Below are 24,529 nucleotides of genomic sequence, written 5' to 3' on the forward strand. Positions count from 1 at the left end.
CACTATAATAAATAAATAACGATTACAACTATAATAATAGCCCAATAATAACACTAATAAAAACCTCACAATATCTTTCCTGTTACATGTAAAGAATATCAAATGGCTACAAATGCTATCCCTAACGGAATTATGCAGTGGATAAAATGCAACTTTGAACAGCCAGAGCTGCAAACAAAAGCCATAAATACTAATAAATAAAAGGAAATACTTTTACACCTGGACGAATAATGAGAAAATGGACCGCTGGGCACAGGCAGGTAAAAGGACCCCCAACCTGAGAGAAACACGTGGCTTATAGTAGTTTTTGTCTCTTTGTTTTAACAATGCTTCTCTTTGGGATCTTTTTTATTTTTGCATCTTTCATGGGCTCAATGACTTTAAAAGAAGAAATATTAACAGTCACTTCATTGCTTAGTAATCCATCCATGCTTTTACAGTAAAATAAATCACTTCACAAGGAAAATGTGTGTGAAACTCCCAGTTTTCTAATATTATGTGACAAAGAAAATTTGTAGATATCATCAACAAATGTGACTTTTGTAAAGAGAAAGAAGACAATAAAACATTTACTTTATAATATTATGGAGAAAATTAATGGAATATTTGGCCAAAGTGAAACAAATCATACAGTTAATTTGGAAGCCAAATATATGATAAAATATCATTCTGTGTTTTGAGAAAAAGAAAAAAATCAAGACTGTCAACCTATTAATCTCATTAGGTAAATCCACATTTTCAAAAATCTCACCCATCCATCAAACTATTCATTATTGAATTTAGAAATGACATTGATACTGTAAAAGTTACTAATAATAAGAAAAGTATAGGCACTTTCTTTGAGAGGTTTTTTTAAAAAAAAAAAAAAAGATTTAATGTAGAATGCCTTCTTATCTTCTTTTGCATTATAATGTTACTACTGGAAAGCTAATTTTATACATTACACAGTATGCTGGTATGCAGCCTAAGGACAGAGGGTGTATACTGTATAGATTGCAATGCCTCTATCAATAATGCCTAATTTCGTAAGTAAATGTGAGATATATATATATATAAATTGCACTGTCTGTTCTTCAACACTTTCCACAAGGTTTAGGTTTAGAAAGCTGGTTTTGGCTTATCTTCACGAATACTAACTAGCACTTTCTTTTCACTGACTTGCTTTTGTTTACTAATGGTTAAGGAGGAGCAGTTAAAAAAACACCTTGAATGGCAGTAGTGATCCCCAAAATTCAAATGGCTTAGGCTGATTGTTCGCAGCACCAGGACAACAGAGGCGAGTCTCAGCCAGCCTTTCAGACGAGCATGACAGAAGCTCTTAGATCTGCCGGATGAATGACTATATATACATCTAAAAGCACATCAGAGTCAGGCCTCACACCCCCACTACTAATTGCCTTTGCTAATGAACCAATTAATTCAGAAGGCAGAGCATAATTGAAATGCAGACAGTAGAGTAATGCAAAAACGGTCAGTGAGTGCATTTTTGATGTCCCTGCTCCTTTCATATGTCCGTGATGACGACCCACAGCTGACAGTGATATCTTTAAAATTGCTCTCATCTTCTAGTGTTTAAATATGTATGTTGATGTGATGATGGCTCCCTGATGAAGTGAATCTAGTCAAAAATCAGTGATTATAAGTTGAGTATATGGATTTAGTCCAAGTCAGGTAACTAAAGTTCATTCAATTACAGCTTCAGGGTAACCAAGAAACAGATCTTAATCAAGACAAGATTCAGATTCACTGCTATTTTATATTATATGCTATACTATATACTTATTCATACTTAAAACGTTTTATTTATTATACTTAATAAAGAACATTATCTGTCTCCTGAACTATAATAACAGTGTTTGATTTGAGCTGGTTTCAGCATCTTACTGCTTACAGTACATTAAAGAAATAGTAATAGCAACAGTGAAATGAAATCAGCTGGTTAGCTTATCTTAGCATAAAGACTGGAAATGGGGAAACAGCCAACATGGCTCTGTGCAAAGGTAACAAAATGTAATTTACATGTTATATCTTGCTTGCTATCTTAATCCTTTAAAAAAAACTGCGTAAAAGTTGTGATTTCAGGGTCCCGAGGTTAAGTGGCCAAGAATCACTTTGGCACATAGGCTATATTCCCTTCATGAAACTGTGAATCGTAGCTTGTTTACTTTGGTTTTTGTATGGATTACACAAATGAGATATAGTATAGTGGTACTGACCAGAAAGTATATTCTACTACAATGTTAAACTCTTCCTTTGAACTTAATTTCAGTGAAGCCGGCACAGACCTGTGGTAAAATCCTCATCTGACACATAAACTGACAGAGAGACATGTCAATGTCATCTTCTGAATCTTACATGTCAAATTAAAATGAGGCTCAGAAATGTCAATGTATGGCTCAACTTTCCATCAGTCCCTCCCTACTATGAGCTGAGTGTTTAGGACATTAAGGTCGTAGACATCACGACTCCTGCACTTTAAGTTGTGTCACCTGCCACTGACTCGACTTTGAATGGAGCAATCTGCCCTCATTGTGGATGGGACAGAGGAGCGAGCATGTCTGTACCTACACTCAGACCACAGCTATGACCAAAGATAAACTGGAACAATATTTTCATGTGGCAATTTGTGTATCACATGACAGAGATGATTATTAATTCTAACTCCTCATTAATAATTCAGTCTGTGCAGCATGTCTTTGTTCCCTCTCTCTCCTCCCCTGAATCCATCCCAACACACACACAACACGAATTTCCTTCCTCGTCTAATAATGGAGGCCAAGAAAACTGTGAACAGTGAAAGCCAAGGTTTGGTGACTGTGTTGTGCTGATTAGGATTTCTCTCACTGGGGAAGCCTGATTCTTACACACAACAGATGGCGATCCTGGCCGTCGACTCTCTAATCCTCAGTTGTCAGGAGGATCACAGCTGTATACAAGTTCCCTCTGTTGAGACACAAGTCTCTCGTCAGCTTTAGAAACCTGTAGTGGTGTGAGTTGTGTTGTGGAGATGGAATAAAACTTCTGCAATTATAATTGGTATACTGATATTAGATGTTAGGTAGTATATGGTATATTTGGATAGGCCACACTAGATTCAGAAGATGATTGTGGAAGCGCAAAGCGACCAACAACATCGAAGAGACAAGAAACAACTGAAAAGAGATGCAAAATGATCAAAAAGAGAAACAAAACTACCACAGAGGTGCCAAACGACCGTAAAGAGAGACAGAACAACCACAAAGAAACACAAAACCACAAATGGATACAAAATGACAAGTGATACAAAACCAATACAAACAGATGCAAAATGACTATGCTTACGATGCAAAGCAGTATTGATTTTATTATACATTCTAACTATTAATAACATACAGTTTTTATTGCCTCAAACCAGGACTTTAAATTTGAGTCTTTTTATTTAATTTCCCAAATGTTACCCATTCTTTAAAACTGTGCCCTATTCAATAGTTTCTAAACCCGCCCTGTACGTGTTGAGTATGTGGTTAAAGACTGATTGGGTGAAGGGGAAGCTGCATGATAACTCATTGCAGCCTCCAACAAACACTGGTAAGCTTCCTTTGTGATAACAGTTACACTGACAGTTCAAACACAGTCTGTCTGCACATAGGTAAACTTCCTTTGTGGTCACACCTGCACTTTCACTTACTAACTCATTACGTCTGACAAAGGAGTGGGCTTTTCCAAAATGTCAACCTCTTTGTTTAAAAAATATGTGATTATTTAACCAGACTCTGATTGGGTTAATGAAACGTCTTATAAAAAACAACAATGAGATTCAGCTCAACGCAGGTCAAATCCTATTTCAATGCAACCTCTTCTGCACGGCCCTTTCTCTTATGTAATGAACCTGTTTTGTTGTTTTGGGCTGCTTGTTGATTGAGTGTTTTCACATTTAATAAGGACAACCTTTTGCACTTGTGGTACATAAAAATCTTTTGTTTCTCTGCATTCAATTATCTTAACACAGCATTCATTTTGCCTTTCAAAATAAATGTCAGATCATGCTGATAGTTACAGTTCAAATACCATTTTGTTTGATGTCAGTTTTACCACCTGCAGGTGGGATGCTGAAACCTTTGGTTCGTCTTTCAGTTGAACTGAAATATAGTTAAATAACATATCACAAAATTAAATGATTACATGAATCTGCATTTATTGTTTGAAATACTTGACTACATGATCTGGAGAAACTGGAGATCTGTTAATAATCACACTTCTTTGTCATCATATGTGTCTAAAACTGCTTTCTCTCTCATCCTTTTCTTTCATTTATGACCTGAAGATAGGTCCTCATGGTGGTAACATAATGTTGTAAAGGCAGCTGTAATTTAAATACAAGCCATTAGTTCCCCTGATGCTTTGCTGAACTTCCTCAGGATGAGTAATACAGTATGAAGAGTGTACAGTATGAACAGTAATGAAGTATAAAATTCACAGGAGGGTGACAGAAATCAGGCCTATGTGAAATTGAGAAAGCCAATGCTTAAAGCCTCCACACGAAATACTCCACCCGAACAGGTGTTTTCACTCCTTCCTTCTTCCCAGGTTGTGCTTGATTGGTATGTTGCACCTGTGTGGTGCATACAGAGCTCCGCCCAGCCTGCACTGGAGCAAAGACCTAATCAGCCAATTGACAACACCTGTGTGAGTGTGCTGAGGCTTTATAAAAACCTACCACCATACACACTCATGAACGACATTGTCAAGGAAATAGGCAACTCAATTCAATCTATACCATTGCAAATGATACAGAGAACAACATTGTAAAGTCAGACATGATCATTTTGGAGGATGAAGGTTATATGACTGCTGAATCATATTACATTATATTGACTGGCTGTTTCTATCAGTGAGGGACACACCTCTCTGTATAACACTGGACAGTTCAATAGCTGTTGAATTAGATATTCGTTTTAGCTAGGTGTACCTAATAAACTGGCAACTGAGTGTAGGTTATGACTATTGCTTCTCCAGAGTCAATAAAGTTGCCCTTGATTTCCACACACAGACATATCTAATACTAGCTTTTAAAAAACGACAGTGTTGTGAAAGAGAATACTGATACTAAAACCTGCAGCGTGTCATTTAGGACTGATTGAATCAGATTTTATAGACACACGAGGAAAAAGCATTTCTGAAAAAAGCACCTTCATTCACTGAAAACACCATGCCTGACTTTATATGTGTGTAACACTGACCCTGAACGAGACTGGAGTGTAACATCTGCACTGTTGATGTAGCTTTGTTTAAGTCTCTGATCCCCAAGAAGCTCAAGTCTTTCATTTTTTAAAATTTAAAATAAAACAGTGGCCAACACTCTTGAAAAAAAATCAGTTTATTACATAATTTATAGATGAAGTGCTTGAAATACCCTGAAAGAGTATCTTAGGAGCATCTCATCAATAAATGATGCAGCCTAATGAACTGATTTTGGATCTGGGTTTTTAGGAGTGCAGGCTTCTTTCATATCAGAAACTTTCCTACTGGGTCTCAGCACAAATTAAAAGACCAAACAAAAACCACTTGAGAAGGGGTTCAGCTGTAAAATGAGATCAGTCAAGGATGTCTAAATACCACTTGAGTGATTGAAACTGAATTAGCTAATAATAGTAGTACTTACATATAATATATACAGTATATATAATACAGACCCTGGGTCGTGCCTGATCAAATTGAGGGCAAAAGAGATCCAAGGACGAACCGTCCCTTTTACGACTGTCCTTTGGGAGAATGCTAGTCCAGGAAATCCTCCACTGTAGTAGCCATTCAATGTCTAAATCAATAAGAAGGCCTCACAGGAAAGAGGAGAAGCACAGATTTAATGTCTGACTTAAAATGGACAAAGCCTCAAGACAGTGAGTGGTTAATTTAATCTATTTAAAGCAAACAAATCTAAAGAGTTCAATACACATTCTGTTTTTGTTAATCTACTAGACCTTATTACCTCAATTTAATAAGCTTTCAATTTGGCACAGGTTTGAGCAGGTTAACAGAAGCACAAAGAATTACTCTGAATCTGCAATTCAATTAGTCAATGCCCCTCATGTTGCCCCTATTAGAGCATGTATTAGACCAAATATGCACATGGGTCGTCCATCCAGTAGATGGCACAGTGTAACTTGAAAGCATAAAGATCCTCCAACCCCATCACTTAGGATCTCTGTGACTCTCACTGCTCTTAATCATAGAGGAAGATCAGTTACAATGTAAAGGCAATGTAAGCACTTCTTAGAAATGAATGAATGCATCAATCAACCAATTAATTAATGTATCAATTGAGCCCCACACTGATTTAATTGGCTAAATGAACCACAGTGAAGAGTCAACTTGCCCACACCATCCATCCATCCATCCATCCATCCCTCTCTCTCTCTCTCTCTCTCTCCACACACACAAGCGCAGTCTTGTGTAACTCTCCCCTCCTCTCTCCCTGCTGCCTTCCCTCCCTCTCCTCTCACACACACTCACACTCCCCCCTTCATCCTTTACAGCCCACCAGAAGCTGTGAATGGTAGACAGCTCCTCGTATTTCGCTCCACTTGCGAGCAGAGTGAGTGGAGAGTGAGCAGAACGCACAGCTACAGTCAGCGATCTTCTGATGTCATGTAAAATAACTGGAGGAAAGGAGGATATTGTTACATAAAAGGAAAACAACTGTACTTTAAAGTCAGTGACATAAACGTGTGTTTTTTAATTCCTTGGATTTTTGTGCGCGCTAAAGTGGCCATGGCGCATTTTACGCACTGCAGGTAACCAGTGTTTTGGAGCTCAAACAAACAAGGAACATGGATTAAAAAGCAAGTAAGTTCGCCTTTACTTCAGGAGAGCTCAAATGGCGGCACTTCGTAGAAAATTTGGAGAGGACTACCAGGTGGTTAACACAAATCGGGCAACTACTTTCTCTGCTCCGGTGAAGAAGAAACGACAGCGCTTCGTGGACAAGAACGGTCGATGCAACGTGCAGCACGGGAACCTCGGCGGAGAGACCAGCAGGTACCTCTCTGACCTCTTCACCACTTTGGTAGACCTGAAGTGGCGATGGAACCTGCTCATATTCATCCTAACTTATACCATCGCCTGGCTGGTCATGGCATCTATGTGGTGGATCATCGCTTACATCAGGGGAGACTTAAATCACGGCCACGACTCGTCCTACACCCCATGTGTGGCCAATGTTTACAACTTCCCCTCAGCTTTTTTGTTCTTCATCGAGACTGAGGCCACCATCGGCTACGGCTACCGGTACATCACAGAGAAGTGCCCCGAGGGCATCATCCTCTTCTTGTTCCAGTCGCTGCTGGGCTCCATAGTGGACGCTTTTCTCATCGGCTGCATGTTCATAAAAATGTCTCAGCCTAAGAAACGCGCAGAGACGCTCATGTTCAGTCAGGACGCAGTGATTTCTCAGCGAGACGGCAAACTGTGCCTCATGTTCCGGGTGGGCAACCTGCGGAACAGCCACATGGTGTCCGCTCAGATCAGGTGCAAACTCATAAAGGTAAGCGCACAAAGACAGCTCCTCTCTGGTGATACTACCGCCCTGAAAACTCGCTGAAACCCCGTGGTGTAGGGGCTGAGCTGAAGTTAAGAACATGCCGCAGATAAATCTCACCTTCTATTAAGTTACATGAGAATAAAGATGCAGTAAAATGAATTTATTACAAGTGTCCCTGCTGCTGCATTGGTCAGCACCATCTTATCTCAGCAGTATGGAGCACTTTCTTTGAAGTACATACTGTATGTAGGCCTATGCAAATAACAGAAGCTTGAGGTAAGTGCAAAAAGCAGCCATTTCTTTTTTTCCACAATGACTGCGCTCTTGACTGACAGTCCACATCACATTACTTCCTCTCTCATCTAAGTCCTCCTGGAGAAAGCCCAGTTGCAGGCTGCATTTCAATGATTAAAATTAACCTTTTTTTATTCAGAGCTTAACTGTAAGCAGATCTGTCCATACAATAAATGCTTTGTTGAACAAAACAGGCTTAAGGTGGTATTACCATAATCCTTCAGCTGCAGGATGGTGAGGCTGAGTCGCAACCAGGTGCATCCCAAACCATGGAGGGAGTGTTGGTCTTTGTTGGAAGCGCTGCAGTGAGGATTGTCAACACTGTGTCCAGCATCAGTTCCTTTTCAGCTGGTGACACCTGGACAGATGGGGTGTCTAATGAGTAATTGGACTTGACAGAGAGATGGTTCCATGAGGAGGAAAGTTAGGCTGAGTGAATGAGTTGTGAGAGGGAGCTTCACACACTAGCACAGATCACTGGAGTCAGTAAAACAGCGCTCCTGGGAGAAAGCATGGAGGCGTAAAAGGGATTTACGACAACCTTAAAGAAATGCATTGCTTTGCTTCCTGTTTTATAGGGTTTATTATTTTCTTTCTCTTCCCCCAGATATAAAATGTGCTACAAAGCATCACAGTGTTTGAATGTAGCTGCAACAAAACTGGACCAAAAAAAATCAGCCAGCCATAATGTGGTGGGTTTGAAAGCTCCTCACAAACTGTGCCACTCTGGTTATCCACTAGTGAAGAACGCAGCAGATTTTGGGGGAATATAGCTAATGAACCTCGCACTGTGAAAACAAGCAACAATGCAAGAAATTACCACAAACAGAAGCGAGGTCGACTGGCTCCTCTTTTAATTATCGTAATAGAACCCCTTTCAGCCACATCCATGTTAAATGTGCCAAATGTCCCATAAAGAAGACAAACAGCATTAGAGAGGTGCTTGGAGCTTGTTTATGTCTGTGTTCTCCTCCGCACAGCCACATTCAACTCAGCGATGGTCAGCTTAATGATGCATGCAGGCAGAGAGAGGGAGAGAGGCGGGCAGGACCGAGCTATTCCACAGTTAGTGTGGAGGAAGTGAGCAGCCCAATAAGCAGAAAGTATAATTGCACATGTCTGCGCTGATTTCCCCAGTCTTTCCTGTAAAACTGAGCAGTAAGCCCTCCGCATCTCAATTAGACTCTCCCCATCTGTGCAACACACCTATGATATTGTGAATTGCAGTGTATCGCCACACTGGGACTCACAGTAAAAAAAAAAAAAAAAAGGTCTATTTTAAGTGTGTGAAAACTGAAAGACAAGATTTTTGCAATGGCACCCAGAACTGGAACAGAAATAATCAGGATTTGTGTTACTTTCAAATAACAGAAGACGAGCAATGTTGTAACGGAGACAAGAACAGATGTAGCATCACAAAAGGACTGGAGCTCAGGGAATTTTTATACCGTAGAGCCAAAATCTTTTTACCTTTCCTTTTGGACTGCAAGAAATACAATCAGTATAAATTCCAAGACTTCTCTGCCAACCCCACATCATTTTTACACTCCCTCTCTGTGAAATACAATAAATACAGCATCCACTGTGTGCTCTTTAGTATTTTTTTTTATTTATTTTTGCTCCAGGGCTTTGTGGTCTAACCTTATTCTTTCGCTTCAAAGACTCCCTTACCAAGACAGAATCTTTTGCTGCAGCTCTGCCAGAGCACAGGAAACTAAAAAACTAAAAATAAGTGACTCATCAGGCATGAACAGAAGCATTGTTTAAGCTGAGCATATCTTCAGATACAATACATCACATACAATGCTTTAAAACAAAAAAACCTTCAATAAAAAACTGGAGTAGTCATATTTTCGAGTGGATGCTCTCAGTGCAGTCCCCGTGAAGAGATGTTGGTGGTGCTGTTGAACTGCAACCCTCTTCAAGTCATGCCTCATATAAAATACTCAGACATTACTGGCATCATTTCAACTTGTACAAAGACAGTGTGTGTGTGTGTGTGTGTGTGTGTGTGAGAGAGAGAGCGTTTGAGAAAAGGTTTCTGTGATGACTTGTTCATGAAACTGCATCTAAAACAGAGTAAATGGACAACTCTCTCACATAAAGTCCAACCAGATCCATTCAAACGTTTCCATAAAACAAAACAAAACTGTTTCTCTGACTCCACTTTGTACTGTGAGAATTAGTTTTTGATTATTCTCTGAGACGTTTGCTGTTTTTTTTAATGATTTAAACTCCTCCTCCTCCTGGCTGCATTATAATCTTTGGTCTGAATATGATATACTGTTCTGTAAGCAACGGCAAACTACTGCAACCCTAGTTCTATGACTGCGGCCCAAGTTCTTAAATGGGACTTTATAGAGTTCTCACCTTTGCAGATATGAGTACAGAAACTGTGCATGTACAACTAAAGACTGGTTTGGTCTGTCTGTAAATGGTCCCTATAAACTAAACATTTAACAACTACAGCATTACCCCAGTTCACACATACAGAGCCAAAGTAGTCTCTTGCCACTCACGAATCTGAAGCTTGCAGACATGTTGAGCATCTAATTTACGTACTCAGATTTGACTGGGCAGTTTTTTCTCCTGTTGCCACTTAAGTGGTTAAAGTAGCTAATATACTGAGTGATTGTTTCCAGGCATTGTTTTGCTTATTTAAGAGAGTTGGAGTTGAAAACACCTTGAATTGAAACACACGTGATCTCCAGCTGAACCAGGCATTTTCTTGCACCTCTGGTGTTTGAGTGTGGAAGGGGATTAGGGATGCTTGCTGTCAGACTTCGCCTGTTTTCATAGCGCAAGGGTTGCAAGATGTAACCACTTTGTTTCTCAAAGACTTCGCCCCTTAAGTGGCAATTGCTATGTAACATGTTGGCTAAAATATCCATCATACCACACTTATGCTTGATCAGAACTAGGGATAGGGATAACAGATAACATTTTCAGACTGTCTCTCCTGGACAGCATTCATGGTGTTACACTCAGTTGTTCACATTAACATGACAGCAGTGGGTGGATGTAAACGTCGGCTTCATAAAGCTACAGAACTGGTTGGACACAGTTCCTGCAATTATCTACTATTCTTTGTTCATTTTTTGGTTTGTGTTAGCTCACCAAACCAAATTCCTATCAACTATGTTGCATTGGCAATAAAGGACTGAATCCTGAATCTGACATTGGAAAGATGTGGAGGCAGGATGTTTTTGAAGCTATTTGTACATCCAACATGCACTTATGAAGAAGCATACTGGCCACTTTAGTCCCAGTCCCATTCATGTGGTTTGGGATTTTGCAGACACAAAACTGCTCTTAGTGCAGTACAGTGTAAGATAAAAGTACCAGCCTTTCCCCGAGTGCAACAAACAAACCTGCTGACCTTTGGTTAGAAGTGGGCCTCTGGCCATCTGCCCATGCCCACATACAGGACTTTGGTCTTCCCTTTTTCTCTGGTGATGCCACAGAAGTGTTTTTGCCTGCATTAGCTCGGGCCGCACTGCTCACTAAGCTCTGCTCTGGGGTCAGTTGTTCTGAAGTGGAGAGGCAGGAGACAGTGTCTACTTGCTCATTGATTCGGTAGTGACAGAAAAAAGAGCACATGCTCTCCACGTCTGCACCAAAGGAAAAGGTTATCAATGTAATCTGTATCAGATAATAGCAGTAAAAGAAATCCCATCATTTCTGGCACTTTTCAGCAAACAGCATGGAGCAGTCAAGACATTCTGATGGGTCCTGGAAGCCTGCAGCAAAATGCTCAGTGCGAATTGGCACATGTACAGTATAATGGCTGATGTGAATCAGAGAAGGTGACAAAACTACTATTGGTGCAAAATTGAGTCCTCAGATGAAGCCACAGCTCTCAGTTTGCCCTGTATAAATTGCAACATCATTATGTGTACTAAAAAGCGCATTTACTGTGGAATTGGGTTAATTTTGCCATTAGGTAACAGTTACATGCAAATACTAGGTTCAGTGAGCCATAATCTGAAGAATTTCCTTAGATGACAAAGCCTGTTTGAAAGGGAACCACTTGTTGGCGCTGCTGTGTTTGGACAGAATGACAGTGCAGCAGAGCTCCTGCTGAACTGTCGCAGATGATTACTGGGTGACAGCAGACAGCAGAGAGAAGGGAGAGACAGACCAATGGGAGCTGTCATCCAGAGTCCCACCATAAGCAGTTGAAATGCAGCTTTGCAGGGCATCCATGACAGCCTCACAGGGCATCCTGGTGGAACATCCTAGCTGAAAATATGTCTCTGGTATTACTGGGAGGGTGGGAGGAGGGTGGGAGGAGGGTGAGAGAGAGTGCAAAGGAATTGATTGAAAGTGATGGAGAGTGGTGACAGAGCTGGGGAGAGGCTCACAGCAAGAGAGGGGAGACATAAAAAAGAGTTACCAACAGATTTCTTTTAAAAATATTTTCATTGTGTGAGTGGTGCCTTCTATTTCAGAGACAGACACAGGAGAAAAATCCTCAGGGCCATATACCACCTCAGAGGATTTCAGTACATATACTAGCTAGAACTAGAATTGATTTCTATTTCTTTTCTAATAAAAATAGAGATGCAATTATTCAATTACATTGTAGGGAGCTGTAGAAAGGCCTTGAATCCCTGTAGTCATTGATTAGCATGCCCCGCAGCCAGAAGACTCTGGACTGCTCATGGTTTTTCTCTGCTTTGTATCCTGCTCCTGAATAATTCAGTCTTCGCAGGTATATAGGATGTTTTGCTGTAGGAGTGAGCATGCTCAAAAATACATGCACGCATGCACGCACGCACGCACGCACGCACGCACAGACAGACAGAAACCCTGAATATTCTTGACATTGGTTTCTTTTGCTAAGTTTTTTTTTCTAAAGAAGGTATGTGTGAGGTGGAGTGAGTATTATTTGTAATGTCTGAGCCAGCAGACTGAAGTAAGAAATTTACAAGCACTAAAATATTGCATTATTATTCTTGAATGAACACTACATCTTCAGGCTCCTGATAATGATTATGTATGAGCGTTGTTACAGTGTTTTCCACAGCCAAGTAGAAATCAGAGGCAGCACAGTCAGAACAAAGCAGATTTTTGGCCAAGAACATCATGACACAAGTCACTACATCTCACATTGAGAATTAAAACACTTTCCAAGTAAAAAATAAAAAAGCTAAACCAGAGCATCAGCACTTTCCCAGACTTATTATTTCCAAATAACATCTAATACTATTTTTTATCCTGGTTTGCCTGTACCAACCTTTTTAATTTAGCACCAGCCTCCACAGTGACCTGACTAACAATTCAGCCAAATCTTTCAGAGCACTGAGAAAAAGGCAGCCCAGTATCCATAGAAATGATCCACATATTATGATTCTGCAGAAGTTGTGCGCCTTTTATACAGAGAAGGGAGAAGGACTGAGGAGTCAGCTTGTAGTTCATCTGAAACCAACAATTAACACTGGCTTAAAAAAAGGTCTTAACCATACCTCTCCTGGCATTTATTGTAAAAAAAAAAAACATTGTTTCTGAGGATAAAGAAACAATGTTTCTTTATCCTCAGAAACATTGCTCTAACATCTTGGATTTTGCGGAGCTGTCTGATATCAACATAAAGTCAAGTTTTGATGGACCATTTGGCGTCATGTTTGTTAGTTTAGTGAGTGGGTACTATGAGCAATAATTGGTCAAACTAAAAAATTGAGATGGGCTGTAATGCAGACAGTTTTCCTTACGGGTGAAGCCTCAGTTTGTGAACAGCTGTCCCATTAGTGCACATAAACATAAACCTGAGAAAAACAGCTATCAGCCATTTTTTAATGTGCTTTCCCAAATTTCATTTCAGTGTCATTAAAAGTGTTAAAAGTACAAGAAAATCACAACAACAAACATATCAATGTTGGTTAAGGGCAGCTGTGGCTCTGAAAGGAGAGCAGGTCGTCCACAAATCAAATGTAGTACATTTACTAAAGTAACTTAGACACACTAAGTCCACTGAATTTTTCTTTTCTTGCATAGTGCTTTTCAATATAGGTCTGCCGGGTCAGTCGCTGCCTGGAGCTGTGAGGTAGTGACATTAACAAGGCCACTTTCTGTCACCTCTGAACCTCTTCGTGACAACTCATTTTAAATGTCTGTATAGCTGATTAAACAACACAGGTTAAGCTGAGTTGCTGTATGGTATAACACAGGGAATTGTAGCAGCACAGAAATCGCTGCTCACCTGGTAAACAGGTCGCATTTGTGAGTCAAAAGATGTCTGACAACAGAAAGAGAAATTTAAATGAGGAAAACAGTCACTGCCTTAAAACACAGTGAGGGGAAATGTGGAGCAAACAGGCCGTGCCTTTCCCTGCTCCTTACCAGATGTTGAGGAGGAGGAACAACCGATGTTTGTGTGGACAGTGACCTTTTCAAAACCAACATGAAAACACTGTTGTGGACAAACAGCATTGTCCAATTCAGCTGATTCAGTGTGGATACAGCCTTAGACACGATTACATATTTACATTTTCCCAGTTGATGGCACTAGGAGAAAACTGCAGTCCATCCCACAAAGGATTGAACGATTCATTTTACTCTCAATTTGATTTGAGCAATTCATCTCACGCAGTCGAGACTCACCCAACCTCTTTTAAATGTACTGAGTAGGCAGACGGTATCTAGCAGTATGAAATCCTGCATGACTCGGCCAGCTTGTCAGTCGACCTGATTGCATACAAGCTCCTCTACCCACCCCCCACCCCTTTCAGGCTACTGATTAATGAAGGCCTGGCAGAGCATGGAGTGGAGTTGAGTAGGAAGAACAGGCCACTTTAGGTCTAATCAATTTTATTTGTCACCTGTCTTCATCCATGAGCATCACTCACACCACAGAAACAGCCTTTTGTGAGCACGAGACAAAACCACGTTGCCATTTTAATGATAATGAGCAGCTGACATGTTGACTGGGTTGGTGAATATTCAGGTGTGAAGGGTAGAATTTGGAACAGAAACCCGTGCGTGTGCTCATCCAGTGATTCTGTTGTACCACCTCCCCGAAGGCATCGTCGAACATGAATAAAAACAGCCCTGTCTGGATTCGTCAGAGCTCAGGGAGAAAAATCTGTTTATTTGTCGGAACAGAATGTCACATTTACAGAGAAGACAGTAGACAAGCTCAGCTATCTGTGAATCTTTGTGCAAGAAGAAGAAGCGTAGGAGAGTGCCAATGGGGCCTGTGTAAAGAGCTTTGCCTGTCAATGTTTGCATACAGTCATCCATCTTTTTAATCTTAAGCGACAAAGACAGAAAGTGGAAAGTAGAATTTCCCTAAGCTAGCATGAGATAACCCACATGGAGGAACGATGCCAAGCAGTATTCAGTGGCCTGTAAGCAGCCAACAAGTGAACAATGCCCCCCTGACATGAAAGTCGTCCTCCAACATGAATCCAGAGGAGCGTCTCATTGATATTCACAGGCGATAGAAATAGAATGCAATGTTTTCTGGCAATGCAAAGCCTGTTTACTCATACTTCATTCAGTGTTTGCGTCTCGGAGGGATAAACTATAGGGCAATGTCACCAGAAGGTCAGGGTGAAATTGGGCTCTGACTTGTAAATGCAGTACAGGAGTGGACTGGATGAGAGAGAAAGCAGAACGAAAGATGTAGTAAACCCAATGAAACAAAATTTATTTTGAAAATCATTTGAAACTTGACTTAAATCCCTTTTTTGTTATCCTCCATTCCTCCAAACTATTTAACAAAATAGCCAGCACCACTGGTAAAATCCCCTGTAGAATATAATGCCAACACCAGAATTACTTAGTGAAACTGGAGCAGAAGTTCTCTCTGACATTACTTCAAAAACTCTTCTCAAAGTGGTTGTAATCTTATTATAGGAAAAATTCTGTCCAAATTTGTGTTTTTTCTGACATTAAAACCACACAATGAACACAAATCATCTAATCTTGACTTAGCAACTGTAACTAGGGCACTGCGGGTCTCACAAGCTTTGGCTTCATCTACATGCAGAAGTTGTGTGCATGGGGCTGTAGTGAGAGACACACTCAGTTTCATAATAGATTTTTAGCCCTTTTAAAACCAAAAACACAAGAGTAAAAGCTGCAATTGTTAGCATGTTTGGCTAACTAGCTTACTATGTACAGTAGTAACCCAGTTCCTTCCAAGGATAACATTAATTAACTACATTAGTCTGTGGGCTTACAAGTGACATTAAAAAAGCCTGGTTAACTCCTGTCATATCCACTGCGTAGTATTTCCCCACTGCGTGGAACCCGGTCTTGCTGCTGGCAGAGCTAAGGCTAATGTTTGTGGCTCTGTGCTGCTCTTTGCAGGATTTAGGGAAGTTTAAACTCCAGAAACCTCAATTTCACCCGAGACAGTGTAAGTTTTGGTGAAAACGTTGGTTAGTCATCATCCTAACAGCATTACTCTTTCAATGTTAAAAGTGAAACATAGCCTACTTGAAAATGTTCATGTAAGCTAAGCAATCTGATCAACATTTGTCTTAGATAAATGGCCCCAGCTCATATGGACAAATATATATTTTATATTTTATATATATTTATAATACTGTTGCAGTGGTGAAACATTTGTGAGTCAAGAACGTAGCATTAAATTGTAAACAAAGACTGTCTTATGTCTTAAGCTCTACAAATGAAATCAACCACACAAAAGGTTCCCTTCCTATAACATATCCTTATAATAGGGCAGACTAGGTTTAGACCGAAATACAAGATCAATGCCATGTCTTCATTTCCTCATCTTCGGCTTTGATTATCAACATCAGTCTGTTAGCATCAAGTGCATTTTTAACACCACTTTTACAAGATTCCCATTACAACACGAGTCAGCCTGAAACACTAAAAAGTCGTCTGGAGACAGAGGAGACGAGAAGCTTGCTTTTGTTTGCTTCTGCCTAAAATCAAAGACCCATCATTTTCAGAATTTTGATCAATAAATCTGCCACTGTAAAGAGAATATGTGCCGTGTGAGAATGGAAAGACGTAGCAACAGTGAGGGGAGTGAGCTTCAGCAAACAGTCAATGATGTAACTACTGTAAGTTACAGTGTGCTGAAGTCAAAGATGATCCATTTACTTTATTATCACCACATTTTGGACCGGAACAAATGCCTCTACAACAAGTCTGAAAGCGGAAACTGTCTCTGTCTGTGGGAATAATGTGTTGATTATTTAACTTTTTTTTTTATTTTACAACGAGAACAGAAATGGAAGAATTGGATTATAGAGAAGGGAGTGGGACTGTGTGTGTATCTGCGTGGGAGATCATTATGAAGTCGTGTGTGGTGGAGGAAGAGTGTGTGTGTGGGAGGCTGGTGGCTGACACATCCAAATTATTGGTTGGAGGTGAAACATGTAGAAAAAGAGAAAAAGGTATAAATTTATTAAACTGAATAAAATATTTAGCAGTTACTATTAAAGATTCTAAAGGAAAATCGGCTTTGCACTGATTGTTTTGTTTTTAAATGTAAATTGACACAAAAAATATAGTATTCCAAAGTAGTTTCCCAAGTATTTTAGATTTTAAATGAAGTGATGCAAAGATAATCTTAACCTTTGAAGGTCAGATTAAACACATAAGCCTGTTTTTAGCTTTGTTGACCATTCCTTAATGTTGAAATATTTCACATTATAAATATATTAAAGCTGGTGAAAGAGATGCAAGCCGCTTTTCTGAGAACAGGATGTGAGAAACTGGCTGCGAATTTATGGGGATGTGCTGAAAAGAGTAAAACAGACTGCTAAGTGTGGGAAGAGAAAGGGTGAACAGACTGATTAGATAGAATAATACAGAAAAGGAGAAAATACATCCAGTACCTTGGTGCAGTGCTCCAACATCATCTGGGCAATTAAATGCTTCCGCACCAGTTAACACTCTGTAGGCAAGTCCTGTCCAAACATGCTGTCACATACGCCCGCCTGCAAACTCTGCTACAAATCAATGTGAAGTGCCAAGTTTGTGGACACTGCACCAGTGGATATTGAAGAGAGGGAAGAAACAGACGGAGACACAAAACATCTTCCATCATCCTTCCAGGAGGATGATAAATACATTCATTTTGTAGAGAATCGCAGCATGACATTTTTAGGCCAACAAAGTGGTGGAAATCAGCTAAGTGCATGTACTCAAATACTGTACTTGAGTTATGATGTAGGGTTGTATGAGGTACTTATCCATAGTCAGTGTATTACCTGCAGCAGATTTGGGTCAGCGTGCTCCCAGTTTGAAGAAGCAGGCAGGAGTACCGGCACAGGACCTGAGCGATGTACTGCTGCGGACAGGGACAGCAGAAAAAAAAATATTTTAGCCACTGAAAAAAATGCCCACCTAAAAAAGCTAATATCAGTTTAAGTGTACTTTATCCCGTCATCAAACAACCCTTTATGACTCAAACAGCTGATCTGCGGTGTAATACAGTGCGAGGCATAAGTGTGCATATGCATACGAAAGTTCAATGGTTGAGAAGGTGCCGTGCCAAACGAAAGGGCTGTTTGGCAGTGAGATAAAGCAGAATATTCAAAATATAGTGTACACTTCAAATGAACCTGTTAGCAAACAGTTGCTTATTTCCACAACCAGCAGTTAAGGAGTAACATTATCACTCATTTGAAGTTGTGTTTGTATCCAGCTGATGAATGTAAGTGCAACATTCACAACTCTTTTAGCTCTGCTTTTGGTCTATACCAACTGCCGAGTGAAATGAGCTCTTAAGCTGCTAAATGCTCCACTATGTTCACCAGCTGGTCTTTAACTAGTTGGTGCTCAGCAGATAGTGTACAGTCGATTTTTAGAGCTTTATTTTAGACGGACGGAGAGACAGACAGACAGACAGACAGACAGACAGACAGACAGACAGACAGACAGACAGATAGATAGATAGATAGATAGATAGATACTTTATTTATTCATGTGTCCATTAGCTCATTGTTGAGTGTGATATCGGCTGAAAAACTTAATGAGACTAGTGAGAAGAACTCTGTAAAGCTTGAGGGGAGCAGCAGATTCAGGTGATAATTCTCTGCTCTGCAGGTTCATCATTATGAGCAACATCTTTCACCTTCAGTTTTCACATTGTCATTTGATACTTTGTTTTATAAAAATATCTATTATAGTCACTTGAAGTAAAAGATGTTAATACTTTGTCCATTACTAGACTGAAGATATGTGTCAGACAAAAGGAGAACATGCATCTAATCCTCTCTGTCCTGTCTCCTTCTTCTTCTTTTCAATCTTCATTTCACTTTCTTTGCTTTTCTCTCTGTCTCTGTCCATTTCTTTCTCTCTCTTGTTGTCGACTGTTTTTCAGTCTCGTCAGACACCCGAGGGCGAGTTCCTGCCTCTGGACCAGTGTGAGTTGGATGTCGGTTTTGGGACGGGTGCAGACCAGCTCTTCCTGGTGTCCCCTCTCACCATCTGCCATGAAATCAATCCCAAGAGCCCCTTTTTCGACCTTTCCCAGCGCTCCCTCATGAACGAACAGTTTGAGATTGTCGTAATACTCGAGGGCATCGTGGAGACCACTGGTGAGGAACCTTTTCCTGCCAATACTTTCAGTTCTTTGTATCCTTTCCACTCCTATCCCGCCCTCACTGCTTCTTTTCTTCACTCTTCTCACTCCCAATCTAAATGTAAATTCCTATATTAATATCAACCCACACAACATTCCTATCTAATAGATACTCGTAATCTGGAATGTGAGATCTCATTTCCCCGCCTTCCCAGTTTTGCACATTTGAAGAATGCAGTAAAAAAGTGAGAATGAGAACAACACATGAGAATGACACCCTGATTGAATTATGAGGGATATTTTATTACTGCAGAATCGGTTTATGCCCACTCTATGCATATTAAAGCATGTGGTCATAGATGCGTGTGTCACTTTGATAAATGAGTCGGGTTTTAGTATAAGTTCCACTCCATTTTTCAGACATCGGAAAACTGAAGTAATTCTGAGCCTGTGAGACACTGGTATACAGCCACCACTGTAAACTACAGGCTGCCATGCTGGAGTACTCTCAGCAGCAACACCACTCTCTCTGTTGTATATTTAACAGAATGATTCTTCCCCAAAGTCCAATACAAATAAATCCATCTCCCTCTTTTCTTTTCAGCTCTGCTTCTATCCATCCCCCATAACCCTCATTTTGCCACTGCTGTAGAAGAAACCACAGAGTTGAATAGGCTTAGAGCAGGAGGGAGGGATCAGCAGGGAAGCGTAGAGGCAGGCAGGCAACACAGTCTGTGCTCTGTTGATAATACCATTAAATCAGGGTGCAGCCAGAAGTTTAGTGTTGCAGTGTTGTGGCACTCAGAGCTCAGAGGTAGAGGGGGAAAACTCTGGCAGTGTCACCTTCAATTGGCCACGAGATCCCGTCACCCTCACACTAACACACATCCCATTAACTTGGGCACATTAAGAATGATCCCCTCACATCTAGCTGCTGCTGACACAGCTGTTCAGCTTGTTGATTGTCTCCCCAACTCGTTTTCAACCAGATTTGACAGATTACCACTCAGTCACACTGATACTTTACTTCACATCTAAGAGGCAGTATTAATTCTGTTTTTATAATCAGAGCAAAAGGTTAAGCATAAAGAGATCCGTCTGAAAACCAAAGGTTTTTGTGTTAGGTCTATTGGAGACCCCGAGCAGGTATAAGCAACTATAGAGAAAGGACGAATGCAGAATTTTGTCTCTATTTACTAATAAACTTTACAGTTTTATTGTTTGACTCTTGGTGACTCAATACTTGGTGACTCAAGACTTGGCTAAACATCATCAGTTTATGAACTTTAAACATTTCTTTGTTGAGAAAGAATTGATAATCAATTTCAAACCACCATCAAATCAGTCTTGAAATCTGAAAAGTACTCATCTGATTTAAAATGGTTTCATGCAATGCCCACGAAAAGCTAATGTACATAAATCAATCTTCAAAAATACAACCTCAGTCTGAACGTGGACAGTCAGACATGGTCTGAAAATAGACCAGAGGATAATCAGACCTAATTGAAAATGCTGTCACAGTTCACACTCCCAGCCTTTTTTTAAAAATCAAAATGTTCTCCTGTTATGATTTAGACTTACAACGGGATCAGAGGCTGCTAAGATCCACCTGGATATAAGATGTGTGGCACTACCTTGACCCAATTAGACTGAACCCTACACAACTCCAGGTCCAGGGTTGGGTCTTGGTTCCTAGGAACCTCTTATAGGAAAGCAGAACAACATCTGGAGAGGAGTCCCTAGTTCAAAGTATTAAGTTAAACTATTGAGTAGTCATTGGCTCCATCGATAGGTTGTGCTTTCACTTATATGCAGATGACACACGCCTCTATGTATGTGTCTGTGATATGATTTATATTCTTGCGAAGTAACAATGGTGAGATTTGAATAGAGTCCCACAGAAAAGGTGAAGCATCACAATACATTGGTAAACGGTGCCAGTGAAGGCTACTGCCAGGAACTTTACATAAAGTCTTGCCCTGCTCGCTGTCTGCCATGTGTTTGCATGGCTGTGCTGAGGGCTTTATGCAAGATGCACTAAACATTAAGCAGCTGGTTGAATACCCATATGAAGCCTGAATGATGAAACAAAAATGGCATGCCTGTCAAGCTCTGAACCCACAAGCTTCCACTGCGCTGGTATTACTGCTGTCTTAAGTATCTACAGTCAGAAGAAATATAGTCATTCTCTGGTAGAAGAGAATACAGCTGGAAAATTATCCCAGACTCATCCCCGTGATTAAAGCCTCTGGGCTAATTAGGAATAAATATGACCTTTGTGTAGATGTAGGACTGCTGAAGGTTTTCTGCGGATGAAGATGAGTAGTGAGCCTGGAATAGCATCAGGCTATGACATAACACTGCACATATCATCCCTCAGAGGGACGGGATCAGACTCCTACTCTACAGCTAACTGTAGTGTTTAGTGTGTAGTGTTTAATAGAAAAGCTCAGGTTGAAGCAGAGCCATTGGATGAGAGAAAATATGAACCAAGTGCTTATTGATCGCGAAGGACCACTAGCAAGCATCCAAATGTCAAGAAAATTATTTTACAAGAGCTGAGGTCAAATGGAAAAAAAAAAGTGTTTACGATGCTTGCAAGCTGTTCTAATCCTGTACACAGCAGACACACAGACACCAGTATCTTTGCTTCTCAATATGTCATTCTCAAACTATGAACAAAAATGCACACTAATAAACAACTGCCAAAAGAGCATGACACCAGTGAGTCGATAGATAATTGTCTTTGAGTTGAGAGGAGATTGAAGCAGAGTACAAGTTGCAATCAACACCACAAGTTACAATAAAGAACTGTAAAGACAGGGCCCATGGCTCTTGCCACTGATGCATTGATGTGGGAATGGTGCTCGGCGACTGTTAATTGTGTTGATCAGACTGCCAATTATCACAGCCAACACAAGACGCTGATAGCAAGCATGAGTCATCTCTATATTAACAAAACAAAATACGCAAAATCTGCACCAGTTTAATGGAAACAGAAACAGCATGGCTTTGAACTCTGGGAAGGATTTTTTTAAGATAATATGAGACTTCACTTTCCTTTATCTCATGTCATCTTCTTAGTTATTCTACTTAAAGTTTTACATTAGAGGCGACATGCTTGGGATATGGAAAGGCATTAAGTAGTACTAATAGTCGGTAGTAATAGCTGCTTTTATGAATTATGTGATTTTACTGTTGAAACACTGTTTAAATCTCTAGTATGTGACTTAATTGAAATAGAAATAGCATGAAGCTCCACAAGCAATAAAGAAGCACAGAGCGGAAAAGGAGATAATGGGAGGGAACGCTGCCCTTTCACATTCCTGCTTATCAGCCAGTATTTGTTTTGTTGGAGCCAAACCCCCATTTAATGACAGTTATTCAAAGTACTTCCCTGTCACTCTCTTGTAGGTATGACATGCCAGGCACGGACATCATATACCGAGGATGAGGTTTTGTGGGGCCATCGCTTCCTGCCAGTGATGTCCCTGGAGGAGGGTTTCTTCAGGGTGGACTACTCTCAGTTCCACAGCACGTTTGAGGTACCGACACCAGCGTACAGCGTCAAGGAGTATGAAGAGAAGAATTCACTGCCCTCGCCTCTATCCACTCCCACCCCTGCACTGACTGAGAGCCACGGTGCCCGGCGTGACCGGGTGTTTTCTGTGGATTGCATCAACACTTCAGAGGAAAGGGGCCGTCAGGGAGGGACTGTGGGTCGACTGCCAAGCAAGCTGCAGAGGATGAGTTCATCCGGGAAGGAGGACCTGCAGAGGAAGGTGCTTCTGCTCAGCTCCCAGCACTCTGAAAAGGCATGCAGCACAGGAGACCTGCCCCTGAAACTGCAGCGCCTCAGCTCCTCGCCGGGACCCGAGGCGGAGAATCGGCTGCAACTTAAGCCCTTCAAGGTGGGCTTTGACCCCATGACCCAGTCTACGGGAGACCTGTACCAGCACAGCCTACAGCCCACAATGTCCCCTGCTCCGGTGCCCATGCACAGCCCTCTGCTCTCAGCTGGAGGGAGGCCGGAGGACAATCTGCCGGCGAAGCTGCGGAAGATGAATGCCGATCGCTGAAACCCAGACAGTCCCTGAGCACAACAGCAGACTCCCACTGACCTCTGACCAGACAGACAGGAGACACGCATGGAAACAGATTCAGAGAGCTACTCTACCTTGAGAGGCACCGATAAGAAAAAACAGATGGTGTACTGACAATTTATATTTATTTTTTCTTGAGTCACAACCTTTACTGGAATTACTGTGATTTTTGTGCTTCATAGCAGAGGCATTCATACAGGCTTTATTACACACAAAACAACAAGACAACACAAACTTCATGCTTATTGCGAACTTGATCATCCTGCAAGAGTTGTGCATGTATACACTAAATCCATTGTTTAATGTATGCAACACCACACTTAATAGTTAATCTTAGTTTTATCCAAATATAAATTATATTACAATGATAATAAATGATGTTTGATCCTTCTCTTCTTTGTGTTTTTATTGTCACAGCAAAAAACAAAAAGCCAATGTTTAGTTTATGATTGTTAGTGTGGTAGTTTTGCCAAATGTCTGTAAGTAACAACAGAGTAACATGGTCACTGACGCATCATGTCTAAACACCCAAACAATGCATTATGTGGTCTACTCTTGAACGTATGTCAGAGCAGACAACTACAATCTTCGCTCAGTAGAAGTCTAATTCTTTTTATCCAGGTATGTAAGGAATGTATGCACAATAGATTTTATTTCAGGGTGATATTTGATCAGCTTTTGTATCAACAGTCAGTGGAATTGAAGATTTACAGTAAGGGACAAAAAATGCCTGACAAGACTCTTCATGTCGTCCCGTTTTCTCAAAATATAAGGAAAAAATGAGATTACAGAGTAACAGGGAGCAGAGCTAAATCAAGGTACAATTGCACCACACTGTACGGATGTAAACAAAAAGCTTCTTCAGCAGCACATGGTCAGGGTATCTCAAGTGTCTAGAACACCTAAGCCTTAATTCACTGCTACAGCAGCACAAAGACATGAAAATCAATGGAAGAGGGAAATTTTCCCTGCTTCAGCTGCACACTTGCAGAGACTTTCCCCCATTACGTTTCCACAGCTTCGACCACCCACTCAGTTTACACACAGTCTAAACTCCATTCCTCTAATTTAGTTGCATACTGAGCGGCGTGTGTGTGTTTGTAC

At 40.7% G+C, this 24,529-nt stretch overlaps 1 protein-coding gene across 1 annotated transcript; it reads left to right on the top strand.

Moving 5' to 3' along the window:
• Positions 1-6,510: 6,510 nt before the first annotated feature.
• On the top strand, positions 6,511-23,815 carry LOC111217689 (G protein-activated inward rectifier potassium channel 1-like). The gene is made up of 3 exons (XM_022739667.1): positions 6,511-7,519; positions 19,122-19,338; positions 22,737-23,815. Exons 1-3 carry the CDS (start codon positions 6,854-6,856, stop codon positions 23,399-23,401), a joined length of 1,548 nt encoding a protein of 515 aa, XP_022595388.1. The 5' UTR covers positions 6,511-6,853; the 3' UTR covers positions 23,402-23,815.
• Positions 23,816-24,529: the final 714 nt, after the last annotated feature.

The sequence above is a fragment of the Seriola dumerili genome, unplaced genomic scaffold (genome assembly GCF_002260705.1).
Source record: "Seriola dumerili isolate Sdu_G_001 unplaced genomic scaffold, Sdu_1.0 BDQW01000044.1, whole genome shotgun sequence".
NCBI classification, from domain to species: Eukaryota; Metazoa; Chordata; class Actinopteri; order Carangiformes; family Carangidae; genus Seriola; species Seriola dumerili.